Source organism: Patagioenas fasciata, chromosome 1, assembly GCF_037038585.1.
Source record: "Patagioenas fasciata isolate bPatFas1 chromosome 1, bPatFas1.hap1, whole genome shotgun sequence".
NCBI classification, from domain to species: domain Eukaryota; kingdom Metazoa; phylum Chordata; class Aves; order Columbiformes; family Columbidae; genus Patagioenas; species Patagioenas fasciata.
The window spans coordinates 1,692,334-1,716,644 of NC_092520.1; the positions used below are offsets into that span (position 1 = coordinate 1,692,334).

Consider the following 24,311-nt stretch of genomic DNA (forward strand, 5'->3'; position numbering starts at 1 on the left):
CTCGTTATCTTTAGTGGGAAATAAGGATTAATATTTATCAGAAGTGTGGGAAATAGGGGAAAAATACAGAGGGGGAATGTGGGAAATGCGGTCGGGAAGTGCCCGGAAATGCATGCGTGTCCCCATCCGATGGTGACATCCCTGTCCCTGTCCCACGGTGACATTCCCAGCTGAGGGACATGGTTCCCGGGGTGCATGATGCGATGAGCTGGAGTGGCTGCTAATTAAGGCGGGTGGTTAATGAGCTGCGGTGTGTGAGTGTGGGCTGAGGGGCAGCGCCATGTCCCTGCACACCTGTGTCCCCCTGCCCTGTCCCCGGGCACCCCTGTGTCCCCACACCCCTTTGTTCCCATCCCCTGTCCCAAAACACCCCTGTGTCCCCATCCCCTGTGTCCCCATCCCCTGTGTCCCAAATCCCCTGTCCCCCAGAGCCTTGTGTCCCTGTACCCCTGTGTCACTGCACCCCTATGTCTCCATCCCCTGTCCCCAAACACCCCTGTGTCCCCATCCCCTGTCCCCAGGCACCACTGTGTCCCTGTGTCCCCATCCCTTATGTCTCCAATCCGCTGTCACCAGACCTCACTGTGTCCCCCTGCCCCTGTGTCTCCATCCCCTGTCCCCAGGCACCCCCTGTCCCTACACCTCCGTGTCCCCATCCTGTGTCCCCAGACTTCACTGCGTCCCCACACCCCAGTGTCCCCATCCCCTGTCCCCAGGACCCTTGTGTTCCCACATCCCTGTGTGCCCACACCCCTGTGTCCCCATCCCGTGTCCTCAGACCTCACTGTGTCACCACATCCCCTGTCCCCCTCTCCAGGCACCCCTGTGTCCCCACATCCCTATATCCCCATGCCCTGTCCCCACACCCCTGTCCCCATTGCGTGTCCCCAGACTTCACTGTGTCACCACATCCCAGTGTCCCCCACCCCAGCCACCTCCCATGTCCCTGCACCCCTGTGTCCCCATCCCCTGTCCCCAGCCCCACCATGTCCCTGCACCTCCATGTCCCCATCCCCTTTTCCCAGGACACTTGTGGCCCCTCCCAAGCACCCCCGTGTCCCCATCCCCTGTCCCCAGGCTCCCTTGGGCGAGCGCTTGGGGACAGGGCAGCCGGGGACGTCCCCACACTGTCCCCTTGTGCGGGTCAGCAATGGCTCTGTGTGCTCGGCCAGCTGTGCCTGGGTGGCTCTGGTGACAATGACACCACAGGCACAGCACAGACCCTGCCAGCCCCATGGGCAATCTGCTAGCCCCATAGGGAATTTGCTAGCCCCACATTAAAATCTGCTAGCCCAATGGGAAATCTGTTAGCCCCACATTGACATCTGCTAGCCCCATAGGGAATTTGCTGGCCCCACGGGCAATCTGCTAGCCCTGTGGGGAATCAGCTAGCCCCACATTGACAGCTGCTAGCCCCACACTGAAATCTGCTAGCCCCACGGGCAATCTGCTAGCCCCACATTGAAATCTGCTAGACCTGTGGGGAACCTGCTAGCCCCACGAGCAATCTGCTAGCCCCATAGGAAATCTGCTAGCCCCATAGGAAATCTGCTAGCCCCATAGAGAAATCTGCTAGCCCCACAGGACCCGCACCTGCGCTGGCAGGATCTGTCCGGGCTGGGCAGAGCTGACTGGTGACGCTCAGGTCCCTGCACTGGGGTGTCCCCAGGAGCTTGGGGACTCCAGGGTTTGAGCTTGGGGACCCGGTGGGTCCCGTGGTGTCCCAGGCTGGGGACAGGTAGCGCCATGAGGCTCTGGTGGCCCCAGGACTGAGAAAAGCTCCTCTGGCAAGGGACTGTCACCCAGGGTGGCCGTGGGTGGCCTTGTGACCGGGGTGAGGTGCCCATCGCTATGTGCCACCACCTGGGGTGACATGCCCATTGCCACGTGCCATCGCCCAAGGTGACGTGCCCATTGACAGGTGCCGTCATTTGGGACAAGGTGCCTGTCACCATGTGCCACCTCCCAGGATGAGGTGACCATCGCCACGTGCCATCACCCAGGGTGACATGCCCACCATCATGTGCCACCACTCAGGGTGATGTGCCCATCACCATGTGTCACCTCCAAGGGTGAGGTGACCACCACCGCATGCCATCGCCTGGGGTGACATCCCCATCGCCACGTGCCATCACCCAGGGTGATGTGCCCATTGTCAGGTGCCACCACTTGGGACAAGGTGTCTATCACCATGTGCCACCACCTGGGGTGACATGCCCATTGCCAAGTGCCATCATTGGGGACAAGGTGCCCATCATGCAGGGTGATGCGCCCATCGCTGTGTGCCACCACTTGGGACAAAGTGCCCACCACCATGTGCCACCTCCCAGGATGAGGTGACTGTCACCGTGTTGCCATCACCTTGGGTGACGTGCCCATTGTCAGGTGCCATCACTTGGGACAAGGTGCCCATCGCCACGTGCCACCACTCAGGGTGATGTGGCCATCACCATGTGTCCCCTCCAAGGGTGAGGTGACCATCACCACATGCCATCACCGGGGGTGACATCCCCATCGCCATGTGCCATCACCCTGGGTGACGTGCCCATTGCCAGGTGCCATAATTTGGGACAAGGTGCCCGTCACCATGTGCCACCACCTTGGGTGACGTGCCCATTGACAGGTGCCATTACTGGGGACAAGGTGCCCATCGCCCAGGGTGACATGCCCGTCACCGTGTGCCACCACTCAGGGCAAGGTGCCCATTGCTCTGTGCCACCCCCAGGGTGACATACCCATCCCCTTGTGCCACCCCCCGGACAATGTGTCCCTTGGCTGGTGTCACCTTTGTGTCCCTTGCAGGGACTGGCCGGTGTGACCCCCCGGGTGGCCGCGGTAGCTTTGGCCACTAGATGGCCCTGCGGCTCCACCGGCCGCCAGACCACCCCAAAACCGGGACCCCCGGGAGATGTGGGGCGCAGGGAGCACAGAGTGGGGTGCAGGGAGTGGGGTGCTGGGGGAGGAAAGTGGGGTGCAGGTTAGAGGGGTGTGGGGTGCAAGGAGCAATGGTGTGGGGTGCAGGGAGCAGGATGTGGGTGCATCTTGCAAAATGTGGGGTGCAGAGAGTGGGGTGCTGGGGGAGGAAAGTGGGGTGCAGGTTAGAGGGGTGTGGGGTGCAGCATGCAGGGTGTGGGGTGCATAATGCACAGAATGGGGTGCAGGGAGTGGGGTGCGCAGGGAGGAATGTGGGGTGCAGGTTAGAGGGGTGTGGGGTGCATCACGCAGAATGTGGGGTGTAGAGAGTAGGGTGCAGGTTAGAGGGGTGTGGGGTGCAGGGAGAGGAATGTGGGGTGCAGGTTAGAGGGGTGTGGGGTGCAGGTTAGAGGGGTGTGGGGTGCAGGTTAGAGGGTGCATCATGCAGGATGTGGGGTGCAGGGTGTGGGGCTTAGGCCGGTTTAACCCTGATTTAGCCCATCTGGTGGCTCAGGCCAGTTTAACTCTGATTTACCAGATCCGGTGGCTTAGGCCAGTTTAACCCTGATTTAGCCCATCTGGTGACTTAGGCCAGTCTAACTGATCTAGTGGCTTAGGCCAGTTTAACTCTGGTTTAGCTGATCTGGTGGCTTAGGCCAGTTTAACAGCCCTTGGCGGGGGACGATTGGGGGGTGACCCCTACACTTCCCACCCCAAACCCTCCACCCCAAACCCCACAAGGGGAGGGTTTAACATTTGAGGGGTCTTGTGTCCCCCCCCTAGATTCCAGACCTGCCCACCCCCCGCCCCATAGTGGCAGCACCCCCACCCCACAGCAGGGACTGATACACCCACCCCCACCCCACATTGGGGACCCCCGACCCACAGCGGGGAGTGACACCCAGTAACTGCCCCCCACACTGGAGACCCTCATCCCGACCCTCACCCCACACTGGGGACCCCCACTCCGACCCCCACCCCACACTGGGACCCCCACCCTGACTGCCACCCCACATCGGGGACCTTTGCCCCGACCCCCACCCCACACTGGGGAGCAGTGCCCCGAACCCTTGCCCCACACTGGGGAGCCCCATTCTGACCCCCACCCTACACTGGGGAGCAATGCCCCTCTTGACACTGGGACCCCTTCACCAATCCCACCCCACACTGAGGACCCCTTCCCTGACCCCCACCCCACATTGAGGACCCCTGCCCCGACCCCTCCGCACACCGGGACCCCCAACCCGATCCCCCACCCCACACTGGGGAGCGATGCCCCGATCCCCTCTTGACACTGGGACCCCCACCCCACACTGGGCACTGACACCCCGACCCCCGCCCCGCATCAGGGACTTTCGCCCCGACCCCATCCCCACAGCAGGGAGCAATGTCCCGACCCCCACCCAAACTGAGACCCCCACCCCGACCCCCACCCTACACTGGGGAGCGATTCCCCGATCCCCTCTTGACACCAGGACCCCTTTCCCGACCCCATCCCACACCGGGGACCCTCACCCCGACCCCCTCCCTACACTGGGGAGTGATACCCCGACCCCTGCCCCACACCGGGACCCCCACCTCGCACCGGGACCCATTCCCTTACCCCTGCCCCACATCCGGACCCGCACCCCGACCCCCACCTCACACTGGGGAGCGATGCCCCGATCCCTTCTCGACACCAGGACCCGTTCTCCGACCCCATCCCACACCGGGGACCCTCACCCCGACCCCCTCCCTGCACTGGGGAGTGACACTCCGACCCCTGCCCCACACCGGGACCCCCACCTCGCACCGGGACCCATTCCCTGCCCCCTGCCCCACATCCGGACCCGCACCCCGACCCCCGCCTCACACTGGGGAGCGATTCCCCGATCCCCCCTTGACACTGGGACCCCTTCCCCGACCCCCTCCCTACCCTGGGGAGTGACACCCCGACCCCTGCCCCACACCGGGCCCCCCACCCCACAGTGTGCAGTGACACCCCTATCCCCGCCCCCCCCGGCCCCCAGCCCGTGTCCCCCCCGGAGCCGTGGGGCAGCAGGTGCGGAGCGGAGCGCGGGGCGGGGCGGCGGCGGCGGGGCCGGGCCGGGGGGGCCGGGGGAGCCGAGCGGAGCCGGAGCCGCCATGGGGCTGGCGCGGGGGCTGCGGCAGCTGCTCACCGCCCTCCTGCCCTTTTTCAGACGGGGACAGCAGGTTTTCCTCAAGGTGGAGGACGCGGTGCCCGGCAACGAGGCGCTCCAGGTACGGACCCCCCCCGAGCCCCACGCGTGTCCCCCGCACTCCGCTCCCACCCGAGAGCCCACAGCTGGTGGTCCTTCGTGTTCCCCCACACTCCTTTCCCACCCCGGACCCCCGAGCTGGTGTCCTTTTGTGTCCCCCCACACTCGTCTCAGACCCAGGACCCCCCCACGGGTGTCCCCCGACACTCGTCTCCCACCCGAGACCCCCCCACTGGTGTCCCCTCGTGTGTCCCCACACTCATTTCCCACCCCGGACTCCCCCACGGGTGTCCCTTTGGGTCCCCCCACACTCATTTCCCACCCGAGACCCCCCCCACGGGTGTCCCCCGACACTCGTCTCCCACTCCGGACCCCCCCACTGGTGGCCCCTCGTGTCGCCCCCACACTCCCCTCCCACCCGGGAGACCCCCACGGCTATCCCTTTGGGTCTCCCCACACTCATCTCGGACCCAAGACCCCCCCCACGGGTGTCCCCCCACACTCATCTCCCACCCGGGAGCCCCCCACGGGTGTCCCTTTGGGTCCCCTCACAGTCACCTCTGCCCCAAGACCCCCCCACGGGTGTCCCCTCGTGTTGCTCCCACACTCCTTTCCCACCCAGGACTCCCCCATGGGTGTCCCTTTGGGTCCCCCCACACTCCTTTTCCACCCAGAACCCCCCCCACGGGTGTCCCCCCACACTCCTCTCCCACCTGTGACCCCACCACTGGTGGCCCCTCGTATCCCCTCACACTCGGCTCCCACCCAGGACCCCCCCGCCACGGGTGTCCCTTTGGGTCCCCCCACACTCCTTTCCCACCCGGGACCCCCCTACGGGTGTCCCCCCCACTCCTGTCCCCGATCCCCGGGATTATTCTGGGGGGGCCACTGGGAGCTCTGGAGGAATCCGTCCCGGGGGGGGGCACCCCCAAAAAACCCTGCGACCCCCCCGGAGCACCGGGAACGCGCTTCTGTGCGCTGGGGAAACTGAGGCACGGAGTGGCTGGCGGGGCTGAACGGGGACAGCGGCGAACGGGGGTCGTGTGTGTCCCCCCCCTCCGCTTGGGGACACGCTGAGCTGCGTGTCCCCCCCGCAGGAAGGTGGCGGGGGGGGGACACAGGGGGTGCGGATACCGGAGGAAATGGGCTGGAGCGGGCGGGCCCGATCCTGCCCCCGCTGCGGGGGGGTCCCCAGCGCCGCTCGGACATGGGGACCCTGCAGGACACTGTGAGCGACACCCCTGCGCTGGAGGGGGGGGGTGGTGGCTTTGGGGACAAGGGTCCCGTGCGGCTGGGGGGGTCGCGTTGGTTTGGGGGTGCTGAGGGGTTTTGGGGGGGTGCGTTTGGAGTGTGGGGCTGGGGGGGTCAATAGTGTGTCCCCAAGACTCGCTGTGTCACACTGGGGGGGTGTTGGGAATTGGGGAGCCCCATAGCCCCCCCAATGTCCTCAGGTACTTTGCGTATTTGGGGGGGGGGGGCGTGGAAATTGGGGAGCCCCACAGCCCCCCATGTCCTCCTGTTCTTTGCATATTGGGGGGGGATGTGTTGGGAATTTGGGAGCCCCATAGCCCCCCATGTCCTCCTGTTCTTTGCATATTGGGGGGGGATGTGTTGGGAATTTGGGAGCCCCATAGCCCCCCATGTCCTCCCATCCTTTGCATATTGGGGGGGGATGTGTTGGGAATTGGGGAGCCCCATAGCCCCCCATGTCCTCCTGTTCTTTGCATATTGGGGGGGGCATGTTGGGAACTGGGGATCCCCACAGGCCCCCCATGTCCTCCCATCCTTTATATATTTGGCGGGGTGTGTTGGGAATTGGGGAGCCCCATCGCCTCCCATGTCCTCCCATCCTTTGTATATTTGGGGGGGTGTGTGGGAATTGGGGAGCCCCACAGCCCCCCCCATGTCCTCCCGTCCTTTGCACATTTGGGGTGTGTGGGAATTGCATATTTTGGGGTGCACCCCCATATGCAAATGGGAGAACGTCTTCAAATTCATCCAGATTTGGGGAAAGGGACAATTTTGGGGGGGGTCACCCCAACCCACAGTCCTCCATCCCCCATTGCTGTCCGTCTGTCTGTCCTGCTGTGTCCATGACCCTGGTGCCAATGGGTTTGGGTGTAAAAAGCGTGGTTTTCCCCTCACCCGGAGCCATGTGGGGGTTCACCCCCCGTTTTTTTTGGGGGGTCACGTTGGGGTGGGGGGGCCAGGTTGGGGTGGGGGGTCCCGGGGCTGCGTGTGGGTTCAAAGGCCTTTGGGAAGGGAAGGAAACGCTGAGCGGGAAATGGCCCAAAACTGCTGATGGAGGGAAAGGAACAGGCCGGGCTGGTCCCTGGCGGGGGGGCCAGGGCAGTGACCCCCCCATGTGGGGCAGGGTGGAGCTTGGGGACACTCAGCCCTGTCACCCGGTGTGGGGACAGGGCGTGGGGCCCCTCTGGGTGCCCGTAGTTGGGGGTCACCGTGCGCCCCCCCATCCCAAAGGGACCCTTTTTGGAGCCACAACCCGCAGGTCTGGGGGAGGAAAATGCACTTGGGGGGGGCTGTTTATTAAACAGGGGGGGACCCTGGGGGGGGACACGTGTTGCAAAGGGACATTAAGAGTGACCTGGTAGGTTGTGTCCCCCCACACACCCCAAAATGCCCCAGGACCCCAATATCCTGAGTGCTGACCCCCACCCCTGAGCCTTGCGGGGGGGGATTTAGGGGGTGCAAAGGGCTTGAGGGTTTATTGTGTCCCCCCCCCGCAATGGGGTGAGGCTGAAGATGTCTGTGCCTCCTCTTCCTCCCAATGCAATTACCCGCTGACCGGCTAATGAATCAAACGCTAATTGATACCGTGTCTGCAGCAGGAAGGAGCTGGGGGGGGGGGGGGCTTGATGTTCCCAGGGGGCGAGGCGGGGGGGACATAATGTCCCCAGGGGGTGGGGGGGACACTGAGATGCTGCTTCCCCCCAATCCCCATCCTGTTATTTGCCAGTGTCCCAGGGGCTTGTTCGTGCCTCAGTTTCCCCATGCGCGGCTCAGGGCGGTGGGACGGGGGGGACACGCACGGGGCGGTGTTGGGGACACACAGAGGGCGGTGTTGGGGACACAGGGCGGTGGTGTTGGGGACACAGGGCGGTGGTGTTGGGGACATGCGTGTCCCGGCGCTGCTGCCGTTTCCTCCGGCGGACGCAAACACGTCGGCCGGGGCAATAAAGGGGAGGAAAAGGGCCGCGGCCGCACAAAGCCGCGTCTTTCCGGGATGGGGGGCGCGGGAGGGGGCGGGTCCGTCCCACACCCTGCGGGGATGGGGGGGGTGGGGGGTGCATCCCAGGGATCCCTGAGGATGGAGAAGTTGGGGTGTGGGTGCTCCTGGTGAAGGATTTGGGGTGTGGGTGCTCCTGGTGCACCCAGAATGGAGGATTTGGGGTGTGGGTGCTGCTGGTGCACCCAGAATGGAGGATTTGGGGTGTGGGTGCTGCTGGTGCAGGATTTTGGGTGTTGGTGCTGCTGGTGCACCCAGGATAGAGGATTTGGGGTGTGGGTGCTGCTGGTGCAGAATTTGGGGTGTGGGTGCTGCTGGTGCACCCCAAAGATTGAGGATTTGGGGTGTGGGTGCTGCTGGTGCAGAATTTTGGGTGTTGGTGCTCCTGGTGCACCCAGAATGGAGGAACTGGGGTGTGGGTGCTGCTGGTGCAGGATTTGGGGTTTGGGTGCTCCTGGTGCACCCGAAGGATGGAGGATTTGGGGTGAGGGTGCTCCTTGTGCACCCAGGATGGGGGATTTGGGATGTGGGTGCTGCTGGTGCACCCAGGGATGAAATTGGAGTGTGAGTGCTCCAGGTGCACCCCAAGGATGGAGGATTTGGGGTGTGGGTGCTCCCTGTGCACCCAGGATGCAGGATTTGGGGTGTGGGTGCTCCTGTTGCACTCAGAACAGAGGATTTGGGGTGTGGGTGCTCCTGGTGCACCCCAAGGATGGAGGATTTGGGGTGTGGGTGCTGCTGGTGCAGGATTTGGGGTGTGGGTGCTCCTGGTGCACCCCAAGGATGGAGGATTTGGGGTGTGGGTGCTGCTGGTGCAGGATTTGAGGGGTGGGTGCTCCTGCTGCACCCCAAGGGTGGAGGATTTGGGGTGAGGGTGCTCCCTGTGCACCCAGCATGGAGGATTTGGGGTGTGGGTGCTGCTGGTGCAGGATTTTGGGTGTTGGCGCTGCTGGTGCACCCAGGATGGAGGATTTGGGGTGTGGGTGCTCCTGTTGCACTCAGAACGGAGGATTTGGGGTGTGGGTGCTCCCTGTTGCACCCAAGAATGGAGGATTTGGGGTGTGGGTGCTGCTGGTGCAGGATTTGAGGGGTGGGTGCTCCTGCTGCACCCCAAGGATGGAGGATTTGGGGTGAGGGTGGTTGTGGTGCAGGATTTGGGGTGTGGGTGCTCCTGGTGCACCCCAAGGATGGAGGATTTGGGGTGAGGGTGCTTGTGGTGCAGGATTTGGGGTGTGGGTGCTCCTGGTGCACCCCAAAGATGGAGGATTTGGGGTGTGGGTGCTCCCTGTGCACCCAGGATGGGGGATTTGGGGTGTGGGTGCTACTGGTGTACCCAGGGATGAAATTGGAGTGTGGGTGGTCCTGGTGCAGGATTTGGGGTGTGGGTGCTCCTTGTGCACCCAGGATGGAGGATTTGGGGTGTGGGTGCTGCTGGTGCACCCCAAAGATGGAGGATTTGGGGTGTGGGTGCTCCCTGTGCACCCAGCATGGAGGATTTGGGGTGTGGGTGCTACTGGTGCAGGATTTTGGGTCTTGGTGCTGCTGGTGCACCCAGGATGCAGGATTTGGGGTGTGGGTGCTGCTGGTGCACCCAGGATGCAGGATTTGGGGTGTGGGTGCTCCCTGTGCACCCAAGGATGGAGGACTTGGGGTGTGGGTGCTGCTGGTGCAGACGTTGGGCTCTGAGTGCTCCAGGTGCACCCCAAGGATGGAGGATTTGGGGTGTGGGTGCTCCTGGTGCACCGCAAGGATAGAGGAGTTGGGGTGTGGGTGCTCGTGGTGCAGAATTTGGAGTGTGGGTGCTCCCTGTGCACCCAGAATGGAAGATTTGGGGTGTGGGTGCTCGTGGTGCAGGATTTGGGGTGTGGGTGCTGCTGCTGCACCCAGAATGGGCGATTTGGGGTGTGGGTGCTCCTGGTGCACCCCAAGGATGGAGGATTTGGGGTGTGGGTGCTCCTGGTGCACCCAGGGATGAAATTGGAGTGTGGGTGCTCCTGCTGCACCCCAAGGATGGAGGATTTGGGGTGTGGGTGCTGTGGTTGTCTGGATCAGTGATTTAGGGGTGCGGGTCCCCCAGCCGGGTGCTGCTCCATTGAACACCTTCCTGGGGGGGCGCCCCGTTTCACGGGTGGCTCTGGCCGTGCCTCAGTTTCCCCACCTGAGCATCGAGACCCCCCCAGGGTGGGCGATCGCTGGATCCCGGCACCGAAAATGGGACAGAAAAGAGCAAACCCCCCCCCGCGGGAGGCGGCTCAGGGTCCTGCTCCCCAAATTAAATTCCCCCCCAGCCACAGATGGCCGGGAATTCAATTTCCCCAGCTCCCATCAGAGGCTAATTAACGAGCTCCCTAATGAGCGCAGCTCGGGTTAGTGCCAGGAGAGGATGCGGGAATGCTGCGTGTCCCCTTCCCACCCCACGGTGCAGTGTCACCCTCTCTATGGGACATGGGGCCTGCGTGTCCCCGTCCCTCCAAGCCACCTGGGGCTTTGCCACCACGTCGAGGAATGGCTTCAAAGCCAGCTGGTGGCCCTTGGGGACAGGAAGGGGACAGCGTGCCAGGGAAAAGCCTTCCAGGAACGCGGCGTCCCCGGGATGCACGCGGTGACATGGTGACATGGTGCCAGCTCCCCCCCGGCGCTGCCAGGACGCTGTGACGGTGACACTTGGCTGGTGACAGCGCCAAAGTGTCGGTGCCAGCGTGGGCATGGTGGTGGCTACAAGTGTCCCTGCCCCTCGGGATGGAGGTGACAGGAACCAGGGATGCTCCTAATGCGTCTTGTGGCTTGTCCCCCCATGTCCCCACCTGCCACCGTCCCCCAATGCGGTGTTTATTGTCACCGCTGCTTGGGGACACCAGGGTGTCACTGCAGTGGTGCTGTGTCCCCAAATGGGCTGGAGTAGGAGATGGTGGGTGGAGAGGGGTCCTTGTCCCTGTCCCCGCTATGGAACACGGGTTAGGGACAGGTGACATGGGACTGCGTGAGGTTTTTGTCCCCTCCCCACTAGGGGACATGACATGGGACTGAGAAGTGTCGATATCCTTGTCCCTGCTATGGGACATGGGTTAGGGACAGGTGACATGGGGCTGAGAGGGGCCTTTGTCCTCGTCCCCATCACAGGACGTAGGTTAGGGACAGGGGACAGGGAGCTGAGAGGGGTCCTTGTCCCCATCCCCGCTATGGGACATGGGTTAGGGACAGGTGACATGGCACTGAGCAGGTTCCTTGTCCCCTTCCCCTCCATGGGACCGTGGCTTAGAGACAGGTGACATGGAGGTGAGAGGGGTCCATGTCCTTGTCCCCACCATGGGACACGAGTTAGAGACAGATGACATGGGGAGGAGAGGGGCTGTTGTCCCTGTCCCTGCTATGGGAGATGGGCTAGGGACAAGTGACATGGCGCTGAGAGGGGTCTTTGTCCTCGTCCCCATCACAGGACGTGGGTTAGGGACAGGGAGCTGAGAGGGGTCCTTGTCCCCTTGCCACTATAGGACATGGGTTAGGGACAGGTGACATGGAGGTGAGATGGGTCCATGTTTCTGTCCCTGGACATGGGTTAGGGACAAGTGACATGGGAATGAGAGGGGTCCTTGTCCTTGTCCTTGTCCCCGTCACAGGACATGGGTTAGGGACAGGTGACATGGGGCTGAGTGGGGTCCTTGTCCCCCTCCTTGCCAGGGTATGTAATTTAGGGACAAATGACATGGGACCAAGAGGGATATTTGTCCCCCTTCCCACTATGGGACATGAGTTAGGGACAGGTGACATGGGACTGCATGAGGTTTTCTGTCCCCATCCCCGCTATGGGACATGAGTTAGGGACAGGTGACATGGGACTGTGTGCGGTTTTTGTCCCCGTCCCCGCTATGGGACATGGGTTAGGGACATGTGACATGGTGCTGAGCGGGGTCCATGTCCCTGTCCCTGGACATGGGTTGGAGACAGGTGACAAAGGGCCTAATGGGGTCCTTGTCCTCCTCCTTGCCAGGGTACATGACTTAGGGACAGGTGACATGGAGGTGAGAGGGGTCCATGTCCCTGTCCCCATCATGGGACATGGGTTAGGGACAGGTGACATGGGACTGTGGGACTGTGTGCAGTTTCTGTCCCCATCCCCGCTATGGAACATGGGTTAGGGACAAGTGACATGGTGCTGAGCGGAGTCCATATCCTCGTCCCTGGACATGGGTTAGGGACAAGTGACATGGTGCTGAGAGGGGTCCATGTCCCTGTCCCTGGGTTAGGGACAGGTGTCATGGGGCTGAGAAGGGCCCTCCAGTGCACCCAGGGGACCCCAGGTGGCTGCGGGGAGGGGACCCCGTTGTCCCCAAGGTGCCACATCCCCGGGGCGGGCAGGATTTTTTTTGATATATCCGCTCCTCGCCATTAATTTGTCACCAAAATCCCAATTTCTGTCCCTTCCCGACACAAGAGACCCCCCCCCCCAATGGGCCTTCCAGCTCCGCTCGTTAGCGACGACTAATTAACGACAAATGGCTTGGCCAGGGGACGTGGGCTGTTCCAGCAAGGGCCACGATGTTCTTGGGGACGGGAAATCCTTGAGGAGGGACGGTCACGGTCACGGCCGCGGCCGTTTGTCCTGCGGCCGTTTGTCCTGCGCCCGACAAAGGGACATCAACAGGAAGGGACCTTGACCTTGGCCTCCCCGGCATGGCAGGGGAGGGGACAGCGGGACGGGGTGGGGCGGGGGAAGCTGGTGTCCCCAGGGAGAGCTGGTGTCCCCAAGGAGAGCTGGTGTCCCCTGGGCCCGATCGGTGCAAATGGCCTCGTGCAAACGGTCTGTGCAAATTGCCCTGTGCAAAATTGCCTTGTGCAAATTGCCTTGTGCAATCCACCCCGTGCACATGGTCTGTGTACAGCACCCTGTGTCTAAGTGCCCTGTGCAAATTGCCTTGTGCAAATTCCTTGTGCAAACCGCCTTGTGCAAACCACCCTGTGCAAATGCCCTGCTCAAATTGCCCTGTGCAAATCGCTTCGTGTAAATGGTCTGTGCAAACCACCCTGTGCAAACTCCCTCTGCAAATTGCTTTGTGCAAACCGCCTTGTGCAAACTACCCTGTGCAAATCACCCTGTGCAAACCACCCTGTGCAAATGGTCTGTGCAAACCACCCTGTGCAAATATCCTGTGCAAATTGCTTTGTGCAAATGGTCTGTGCAAACCGTCCTGGGCAAAGCACCCTGGGCAAACCACACTGTGCTAATACCCCATGCAAATGCCCGATGCAAACTGCCTGTGCAAATTGCCGTGTGCACATTGCCCCGTGAACACCACCCTGTGCAAACACCTCATGCAAACTGCTCTGTGCAAATGGCCTGTGCAAACCATCTTGTGCAAATGGGCTGTGCAGACTTCTCCGTGCAAATGGCCTGTGCAAAGCACCCCATGCAGATTCCCTGTGCAAACCGCCCCTGTGCAAACCGCCCCGCACAAACCACCCCGTGCAAACAGCCTGTGCAAAAATGGTTTGTGCAAACCACCCCGTGCAAATTCCCTGTGCAAACCACCCCGTGCAAATAACCTGTGCAAACTGCCTTGTGCAAATGACCTGTGCAAATACTCCATGTGAACTGCCCTGTGTCAATCGCCCTGTGCAAACCACCTTGTGCAAATTCCCTGTGCAAACCACCCGGTCAAAATTCTCCGTGCAAATGGTCTGTGCAAACTGCCTTGTGCAAGCCACCTCGTGCAAATACTCCATGCACACTGCCCCATGCCAATCTCCCTGTGCAAATTCCCCGTGCAAACCGCCTGGTGCAAACACTCCACGCAAACTGCCCCATGCCAGTCTCCCTGTGCAAATCCCCGTGCAAACCGCCCAGTGCAAACGGCGATGCCGCCCAAGCCGCCGCTCCCTGCAGCTGCGATTGTGCTGCAGCCCGCTCAGCTGGGAGCCGCTAATACACCAAAAGCAGCCGGAATTGTTTTAAAACGCCGTTTAAGGAGAAGCCAACAGCTCATCCTGGTGCAATTCAGCAGCTCCTTGTCCCTCTCACGTTCTGCTCAAGGCCGAGGTTAAGTCGGTGCAGGGATGCGCCGGGCTCAGCTCAGCCCTTCCCACCCAAACCCAGTCCCAGCGCCTTCCCGTTAGCGCTCATTAGCCCCCCGATAACAGATGAGCTAATTAAGCAGCTACCTCGGGTTACAGGTTCTCTGCTGCCTGATTTAATTAAAGCAATGTAATTTGGGAGGGCAGGCAGGGCTGGGAGCGGTGGATGGATGGCTTCCCGGCGGGGCTGCTGGCTCTTGTCTGTCTGTCTGTCTGTCCTGGACCGCGGCCAGCGCTGGGTGTGCTGCTTCCATATCCGCCCCCGGCTGCGATCGATTCCCGGGGGAACATACAGAATGGGACCGGCTGCCTTTGGGAGTCACCGCTCCGTGCCTCAGTTTCCCTACTTGGCACTTCTGCGCTTCCTCGCTGCTTTCAGGAATCATTTCCCTGCCTCAGTTTCCCCACTGAGCACCACGGAGTTTTCCTGCTGCTCCCAAGAGTCGCTGCTCCGTGCCTCAGTTTCCCCACTTAGCACTGCACTGTTTTCCTGGCGCATTAAGGTGTCGACACTTTATGCCTCAGTTTCCCCACTTCCCACCGTTTCCCTGCTGCTTTCAGGAGTAGATGCTCCGTGCCTCAGTTTCCCCATTGGGCACTATAGTCTTTTCCCACTGGTTTAAGGGGTCCCCGCTCCGTGCCTCAGTTTCCCCACTTAGCACTGCACTGTATTCCCGACGCATTAAGGTGTCGCAGCTTTGCGCCTCAGTTTCCCCGCTTGTCACCGCACCGTTTTCCTGCTGCTTTCAGGAATCACTTCCCTGCCTCAGTTTCCCCCCTCGGCACCGCAGCATTTTCCTGCTGATTTAAGGAGTCCCTGCTCCGTGCCTCAGTTTCCCCACTTGCCATCACAGGGTTATTCTGCTGCTTTAGGGAGTCACCGCTCCGTGCCTCAGTTTCCCCACTCGGCACCGCAGCGTTTCTCCACCACTTTTAGGGGTGACTGTTCCGTGCCTCAGTTTCCCCACTTCCCACCTCACCGTCTTCCCACTGCTTTTGGGAGTTGCTTCCCTGCTCCGTGCCTCAGTTTCCCCACTTAGCACTGCGCTGCTTTCCTGACGCATTCAGGTGTTGCCACTTCGTGCCTCAGTTTCCCCACTTGACACTGCAGCATTTCCTGCTACTTTGAGGATTCTGCTCTCCGTGCCTCAGTTTCCCTGCTCAGCACCGCAGTGTTTTCCTGCTGATTTAAGGAGTCACTGGTCCGTGCCTCAGTTTCCCCACTTGGCATCAAAGCATTTTCCCGCTGCTTTTGGAGTTGCTTTCCTGCTCCGTGCCTCAGTTTCCCCACTGAGTACCACAGAGTTTCCTGCTGCTCTCAAGAGTCGCTGCCCCATGCCTCAGTTTCCCCACTGAGCACTGCACTGTTTTCCTGGCGCATTAAGGTGTCGCCACTTTATGCCTCAGTTTCCCCACTTCCCACCGTTTCCCTGCTGCTTTCAGGAGTAGATGCTCCGTGCATCAGTTTCCCCATTGGGCACTATAGTCTTTTCCCACTGGTTTAAGGGGTCCCCGCTCCGTGCCTCAGTTTCCCCACTGAGCACTGCACTGTATTCCCGACGCATTAAGGTGTCGCAGCTTTGCGCCTCAGTTTCCCCGCTTGTCACCGCACCGTTTTCCTGCTGCTTTCAGGAATCACTTCCCTGCCTCAGTTTCCCCCCTCGGCACCGCAGCATTTTCCTGCTGATTTAAGGAGTCCCTGCTCCGTGCCTCAGTTTCCCCACTTGCCATCACAGGGTTATTCTGCTGCTTTAGGGAGTCACCGCTCCGTGCCTCAGTTTCCCCACTCGGCACCGCAGCGTTTCTCCACCACTTTTAGGGGTGACTGTTCCGTGCCTCAGTTTCCCCACTTCCCACCTCACCGTCTTCCCACTGCTTTTGGGAGTTGCTTCCCTGCTCCGTGCCTCAGTTTCCCCACTTAGCACTGCGCTGCTTTCCTGACGCATTCAGGTGTTGCCACTTCGTGCCTCAGTTTCCCCACTTGACACTGCAGCATTTCCTGCTACTTTGAGGATTCTGATCTCCGTGCCTCAGTTTCCCTGCTCAGCACCACAGTGTTTTCCTGCTGATTTAAGGAGTCACTGCTCCGTGCCTCAGTTTCCCCACTTGGCATCACAGCATTTTCCCGCTGCTTTTGGAGTCGCTTTCCTGCTCCGTGCCTCAGTTTCCCCACTGAGCACCACAGAGTTTCCTGCTGCTCTCAAGAGTCGCTGCTCCGTGCCTCAGTTTCCCCACTTAGCACTGCACTGTTTTCCTGGCGCATTAAGGTGTCGCCACTTTATGCCTCAGTTTCCCCACTTCCCACCGTTTCCCTGCTGCTTTCAGGAGTAGATGCTCCGTGCCTCAGTTTCCCCATTGGGCACTATAGTCTTTTCCCACTGGTTTAAGGGGTCCCCGCTCCGTGCCTCAGTTTCCCCACTTAGCACTGCACTGTATTCCTGACGCATTAAGGTGTCGCCACTTCGTGCCTCAGTTTCCCCACTTGTCACTGCACCATTTTCCTCCTCCTTTCAGGAATCACTTCCCTGCCTCAGTTTCCCCCCTCGGCACCGCAGCATTTTCCTGCTGATTTAAGGAGTCCCTGCTCCGTGCCTCAGTTTCCCCACTTAGCACTGCACTGTATTCCCGACGCATTAAGGTGTCGCCACTTCGTTCCTCAGTTTCCCCACTTGGCGCTGCTGCATTTCCCCACTGCTTTCAGGAATCACTTCCCTGCCTCAGTTTCCCTGCTCAGCACCGCGGCGTTTTCCTGGCTCTTTCTGGAATCCCTGCCCTGTGTCTCAGTTTCCCAACTGGGCACTATAGTTTCCCTGCTGCTTTTAGGAGTCACCACTTCGTGCCTCAGTTTCCCCACTTGGCACTGCAGCGTTTCCCCACTGCTTTCAGGAGTGGCTGCTCCGTGCCTCAGTTTCCCTCCTGGGCACTATAGTGTTTTCCTGCTTCTTTTAGGAGTCACCACTTCGTGCCTCAGTTTCCCCACTCGCCACCTCAGCGTGTTCCCGTTGATTTTGGGAGTCGCTTCCCTGCTTCTTGCCTCAGTTTCTCCACTCAGCACCGCAGCGTTTTCCTGCTGATTTAAGGAGTCCCTGCTCCATGCCTCAGTTTCCCCACTTGGCGCTGCTGCATTTCCCCACTGCTTTCAGGAATCGCTTCCCTGCCTCAGTTTCTCTGCTCAGCACCGCAGCGTTTTCCTGACTCTGGAATCCCTGCCCTGTGTCTCAGTTTCCCAACTGGGCACTAGAGTTTTCCTGCTGCTTTTAGGAGTCACCACTTCGTGCCTCAGTTTCCCCACTTGGCACTGCAGCTTTTTCCGGCTGCTTTTGGGAGTCGCTTCCCCACTTCTGTGCCTCAGTTTCCCCACTGGGCACTATAGTGTTTTCCTGCTGCTTTCAGGAGTCACCGCTCCGTGCCTCAGTTTCCCCACTCGGCCCTGCAGCGTTTTCCTGCCGCATTAAGGAGCCCCCGCTCCGTGCCTCAGTTTCCCCGCTGGTCGCTTTCCCCCTTCCCGTTGTCAGCCCCGCGTTGCTCCATCACCCCCCGGGGCTCGCTATATTTAACCGGCGGCCAGGGGGGTGGCGGGGAGGGCCCCCCCGGGAGGCAGCGGGGCTGGGGGGGTCGGCACAGCCGGAGGCGGATGAATCACAGCTCGGGGATATTTTTAACAGCGCCAGATTGTTCGGCAAATGCTCGGGCGGGGAGATGCTGGGGGGGGGGGTGTTTGTAGCTCCTGGGGGGGGGCTCCTGGGTCCTTGACACCTGCAGCCCCCCCAAAAAAAGGACACAGGGCTGGGGGTGTCCAGGCTGCACCTGCCTCAGGGCAAAGTGATAATTGCGGTGATGTGGGGGGGGTCCCTGTCCCAAACCCCCCTTGCGCTCTCAAGCATCCTCATCCCTTTGCAACCCGAGTCGGTTGGGGGGGGGGGCGATGATGGGTATGAAAATGTGCAGACTCAGCATCTGGAATGCTCTAATTAATTTAATTTGGGGTCGAGGAACCCGAATTTAATTTAATTGGGATCCTTAAGCTTGTTTGGTGTTTTTTTTTTTGGGGGGTGGGGGGGTGAAGTCGGGCAGACGATGCAATGTCCGGATGGCGGGGAGGAGGTGGGGGGGGGCTAACGCATTAGTTAATTAAACAGAATTAATTGGGATCTTTTCCCCCGCGATCCCAGGCGGATCAGCCCCCCCCGGGGAGGTGGACGCCCCCGCGCTCGAATAATTTATGAAGTCTTGCAGGTTTTTTACAGCAAAACTGGGCTGGGATTAATAATTCAATGATTTCCTCGGGTGCGTCACCCCTCCCGGGTCGTGCCTCAGTTTCCCCGTGGTTAAAGCAAAGCCCAGTGCTGGGTTTAAGCTCTCGTTGGTGCAAACTCCACTTGCCCAGGTGCCCCCCCCCATAAAGGACACCCCACTTGCATGGGGACGGGATGCTCCAAAATGTAAAAGGGGGGGGGAAATGTAAAAGGTGCAGTTTTTAATGGGGGGGCAGCCTGTGCTCTGGGTGGGGGTTGTTTTTTCCTAATGGAGGGGGGGGTTGTAGCACAACCAGTGTCCCCAACCTTGGTGACAACCTCAGTGACACCCAGATGGATCCAGAGACCCCCCCCAGCTGCAGCCCCCAAACTGGGGGAGGGGGTCCATGTCCCCTCGCTGCCACCCCCAGCGTCCCAGGGGACGGTAAAACAAGCTCCACCCGGCTTTGAGAGGTTAATTAGCCCCTTAATTAGTCCCTTAATGAGCTCCTTAATGAGCTCCTTGGCAAGGATGCAGCTTGGATCCCTGCCTGCTGGCACCAAGATGCTGGTGAAGGGGGGGGACACCCCCATCCATGTCCCCCCTCCTTGTCACCTCCTCGGCAATGACGGGGACATCACAGCATCCGGGATCCCCATCAGCAGGAGGAATTTGGGGGGGGATACGGGGACAGCTGTGTCCCCCCTGCACTGTGTAGACCAGTGGGACGAGCAGTGTAGGGGAGAGGGAGGTGGGGGACAGCAGGGTGACCATGAGCCACCACTGGTTAATTAATGGTTAATTAATGATTGTCATTCACGGCTATCAATATGGAAAAGGTGAGTGTCAGGAGGATGGAGCCAGGCTCTTGGTGACAACTGACAGTAGGACAAGGACACCTTCCTGGGGAACCTCAGCTGGGTGTTCCTGCTCCATGGGGGGGTTGCACTGGATGAGCTTTCCAGGGCCCTTCAACCCCTGACATCCTGGGATTCTGTGAGCAGGATAAGCGGGACAATTGGGATGAGTGGGACAAGGTGGGATGAGAGGGACAATTGGGATGAGTGGGACAAGCAGGACAAGCTGGGCGAGCAGCGTAAGTGGGATGAGTGGGATGAGCAGGACAAGCAGTGTGAGTGGGATGAGCGGGACAAGCAGGGTGAGGAGTGGGACACATGGGATGAGTGGGATGAATGGGATGAGTGGGACAAGCAGGAGAAGCAGGGTGAGCAGGACAAGTGGGAGGATGTGGGATGAGCAGGATGAGTGGGATGAGCAGGACGCAGGATGAGTGGGATGAACAGGATGAGTGGGACAAGTGGGATATACAGGACGAGTGGGATGAGCGACACAAGTGGGATGAGTGGGATTAGCAGGACAAACAGGATGAGTGACACAAGTGGGATGAGGGGGATGAACAAGATAAATGGGATGAGCAGGATAAGTGGGACAATTAGGATGAATAGGATAAGCAGGACACGTGGGACATACAGGGTGAGTGGGATTAGCAGGACGAGCAGGACAAGTAGGATGAATGGGTGAGCAGCATAAGTGGGACGAGCAGGATGATTGGGACAAGTGGAATGAGTGGGATGAGCTGGACAAGTGGGGTATACAGAATGAGCAGGATGTATGGGATGAGTAGGACAAGTAGGATGAACAGAATGAGCAGGACAAGTGGGATGAGGGGAATGAGCAGGATAAATGGCATGAGTGTGATGAACAGGACAAGTAGGATGAGTGGGACAAGTAGGATGAATGGGATGAGCAGGATAAGTGAGAAGGATGAACAGGATGAGTGGGATGAGCAGGTTAAAGGGATGAGCAGGACAAGGAGAATGAGGGAGATGAGTGGGACAAGTAGGATGAGTGGGATAAGTGGGACTAGTGGGATGAGCAGGATGGGTGGGATAAGGGGGATGAGTGGGACAAGTGGGATGTACAGGATGAGCAGGATGTATGGGATGAGTAGGACAAGTAGGATGAACAGGATGAGCGGGTGAGCAGGACAAGTAGGATGAATGGGATGAACAGGATGAGTGGGATGAGCAGGACAAGCAGGATGAGGGAGATGGGTGGGACAAGCAGGATGAGTGGGATAAGTGGGACTAGTGGGATGAGCAGGACAAGTGGGATAAGGGGGATGAGTGGGACAAGTGGGATATACAGGATGAGCAGGATGTATGGGACAAGTAGGATAAGTAGGATGAACAGAATGAGCAGGACAAATGGAATGAGCAGGATAAATGGCCTGAGTGGGACAAGTAGGATGAATGGGACAGGTAGGATGAATGCGATGAGCAGGATAAGTGGGACAAGTTGAATGAGTGGGACGAGCAGGATGAATGGGACATGAGTGGGATGAGTGGGACAAGTGGGATGAGCAGGACAAATGGGACATAGAGGGTGAGGAGGATGGGTGGGACAAGTAGGATGAACAGGATGAATGGGACAAGTGCGATGAGTGGGACAAGCAGGATGAGCAGGACATGGATGGGATGACTGGGACAAGTGGGATAAGCAGGATAAGTGGGAAGAGCATGAAGACTGGGACAAGTGGGATGACTGGGGCAAGTGGGATCCATTGGATGAGCAGGACAAGTGGGATCCACTGGATGAGCAGGATGAGTGGGACGAGTAGGACAAGCAGGATGAGTAGGATGAGTGGGACAAGTGGGATGAGTGGGACATGAATGGGATGAGTGAGACAACTTGGAAGAGCAGAATGAGTGGGATGAGCAGAACAAGTGGGATACACAGGATGAGTGGGATGAATGGGACAAGTGGGATGAGCAGGACAAATGGCATATACAGGACAAGTGGGATGAGCAGGATGAGCAGGACAAGCGGGGTGAGATGGCCCCAGGCCAGCCACGCTCCCTTCACGTCCCCATCCAGCAAACACCCCCACCTGCCTCCACCCCCCTTCTCAACTCCAGGGATGGTTTATTTTAGCTTTTTCCACCCCCTTCGGGATCAGCCCCGCATTCCCAACCCTATTAAAGCCACCGCCCGTGTCCAGCTGCCGTCTGTCCGTCCCCATGCCCAGCGTGCCACCAGCATTTGATGCTCCGAACAGCCCCGGGGGTCCCGCTCGGGCTCTTCCCCCACACACAATGGGGCCTCCGAGCCACCGCGGAGGGACAGAGGGACAGCAGGGGACAGAGGGACAAAGGGACAGCAGGACGGACACGCCAGGCCCGGCTGTATTCTACAGTGCATGTGTCTCCAGTGTGAGTAAGTGACTGGAGATGCAGCCCTGTTGGAATAACAACCGGGACCCACATCGTCGGCTGCGATTGTCCCCGCGAGGGGTTGGGGAGGGTCCCCAGGGGGTGACACCAGGGTGATTGTGGGTGTTGATGGAGCTCAGCAACGCGATGGATGAGCAAATCCTGGCTCCGACACGGAGCCGCCGCCTGTTCCCGTCATACACGGAATAATTATTCCCATGAAACATCATGGTTATCCAAGGGCTGGAGGCGGGAGTGGAGCCGGGGGGGCAGGGTCACGGGGTCCCCCCCGTTTTTCCATCGTCGTCCCTCCGCGGGGTCGTTAATCCTGCAACGAGCTCTTGGCGCCTGCGAGATGCTTTATCCAGCTCCTCCGCCCAGCCGGTGATTTATGGTTATGGGCAACGGCAGGAATTTTCCTTCCCGGGGGGCCCCCTCGGGGGGAGTTTGGGGACAGTGGGGGGGTCTGGGGGTCCCCCCATCTGTTCACCCCGTGGGGTGGGGAGCGGGGATGGAACCGGGCTGGCCCCCAGGTAATGAGTGCAGTGGAACTGGCACCAGCTCAAATATTTAAGGGCAGGGCCACCAGATTTGCTGCTCGCTCTGTAGTGTGGGGGGTGGTGTGGCTAGCGCAGGCATGGACGTGGCTAGTGCAGGCAAGGATGTGGCTAGTGCCAATGTTGGCGTGGCTAGTGCAGGCATGGACGTGGCTAGTGCAGGCATGGACGTGGCTAGTGCAGGCAAGGATGTGGCTAGTGCTAGTGTTGGCGTGGCTAGTGCAGGCATGGATGTGGCTAGTGCCAATGTTGGCGTGGCTAGTGCAGGCATGGACGTGGCTAGTGCAGGCATGGACGTGGCTAGTACAGGCATGGATGTGGCTAGTGCTAGTGTTGGCGTGGCTAGTGCAGGCATGGATGTGGCTAGTGCCAATGTTGGCGTGGCTAGTGCAGACATGGACATGGCTAGTGCCAGTGCTGGTGTGGGTAGCCCAGGCAAGGATGTGGCTAGTGCTGGTGTTGGCATGGCTAGTGCTGGGGTTGGCGTGGCTAGTGTAGGCAAGGATGTGGCTAGTGCAGTCATGGATGTGGCTAGTGCTGGTGTTGGTGTGAGTAGTTCAGTCACTGACATGGCTAGTTCAGGCATGGACCTGGCTAGTGCTGGTGTTGGTGTGGCTAGTGCTGGTGTTGGTGTGGCTAGTGCAGGCAAGGACATGGCTAGTGCCAGTGTTGGCGTGGCTAGTGCAGGCAAGGACATGGCTAGTGCCAGTGTTGGCGTGGCTAGTGCAGGCATGGACGTGGCTAGTGCAGGCAAGGACATGGCTAGTGCCAGTGTTGGCGTGGCTAGTGCAGGCATGGACATGGCTAGCACTGGTGGTGGCGTGCCTAGTGCAAGTATTTACATGACTAGTGCAAGCCAGGTGTGGCTAGTGCAGATGTGGGTGTGGCTAGTGCAGGCGCTGGCCTGGCTAGCACTGGGGGTGGTGTGGCTAGTGCAGGTGTTGACGTGGCTCCTGCAGGCATCAGTGTGGCTCGTGCAGACGCTGTGGCTTGTGCAGATGCCACTGTGGCTCGTTCAGATGTCCGTGTGGCTCCTGCAGACATCGTGGCTTGTGCAGGTGTCAGTGTGGCTCGTGCAGGCATCAGTGTGGCTTGTACAGATGTCGATGTGACTCATGCAGATGTCGTGGCTCGTGCAGATATTCATGTGGCCCATGCAGATGTTGTGGCTCGTACAGGCATCGATGTGGCTTGTGCAAACATTGTGGCTTGCACAGACATCAGTGTGGCTTGTGCAGATGTTGTGGCTCGTGCAGACATCGATGTGGCTCATGCAGATGTGGCTCATGCAGACATTGATGTGGCTCATGCAGATGTGGCTAGTGCAGATGTTGATGTGGCTTGTGCAGGTGTTGCGGCTCATGCCGGTGTTGGTGTGGCTCATACAGACATCATTGTGGCTTGTGCAGCCATTGTGGCTTGTGCAGGTGTCAGTGTGGCTTGTGCAGGTGTTACGGCTCATGCAGACATTGATGTGGCTTGTACAAGCATCATTGTGGCTCGTTCAGCTGTCATGGCCCATACAGGTGTCGATGTGGCTCGTGCAGACGTGGCTTGTGCAGGTGTTAATGTGGCTCAGCCAGACATGAGCGTGGCTCATGCAGATGTGGCTCGTGCAGGTGTCGATGTGGCTTGTGCAGATGTCGATGTGGCTCATGCAGGTGTGGTTTGTGCACACATTAGTGTGGCTCATGCGGACGTCATGGCTCATGCCCATGTCGATGTGGCTCGTGCAGATGTCAGCGTGGCTCATGTGGATGTCACCGTGGCTTGTGCAGGTGTCTATATGGCTTGTGCAGATGTTTATGTGGCTCGTACAGACATTGTGGCTTGTGCA

At 59.8% G+C, this 24,311-nt stretch overlaps 1 protein-coding gene across 2 annotated transcripts in view; it reads left to right on the forward strand.

The window, feature by feature from the left end:
* PDE2A (phosphodiesterase 2A) overlaps positions 1-24,311 on the forward strand; it is a 66,567-nt gene that overhangs the window by 22,296 nt on the left and 19,960 nt on the right. Inside the window, exon 2 of one of the 2 annotated variants that reach the window (XM_071811942.1) lies at positions 5,094-5,154. In XM_071811942.1, coding sequence (XP_071668043.1) covers positions 5,094-5,154 — 61 coding nt within the window. Of the gene's footprint in view, positions 1-5,093; positions 5,155-6,315; positions 6,361-24,311 lie in introns of those variants that run through there. The other variant, XM_071811989.1, reaches the window with a different exon arrangement.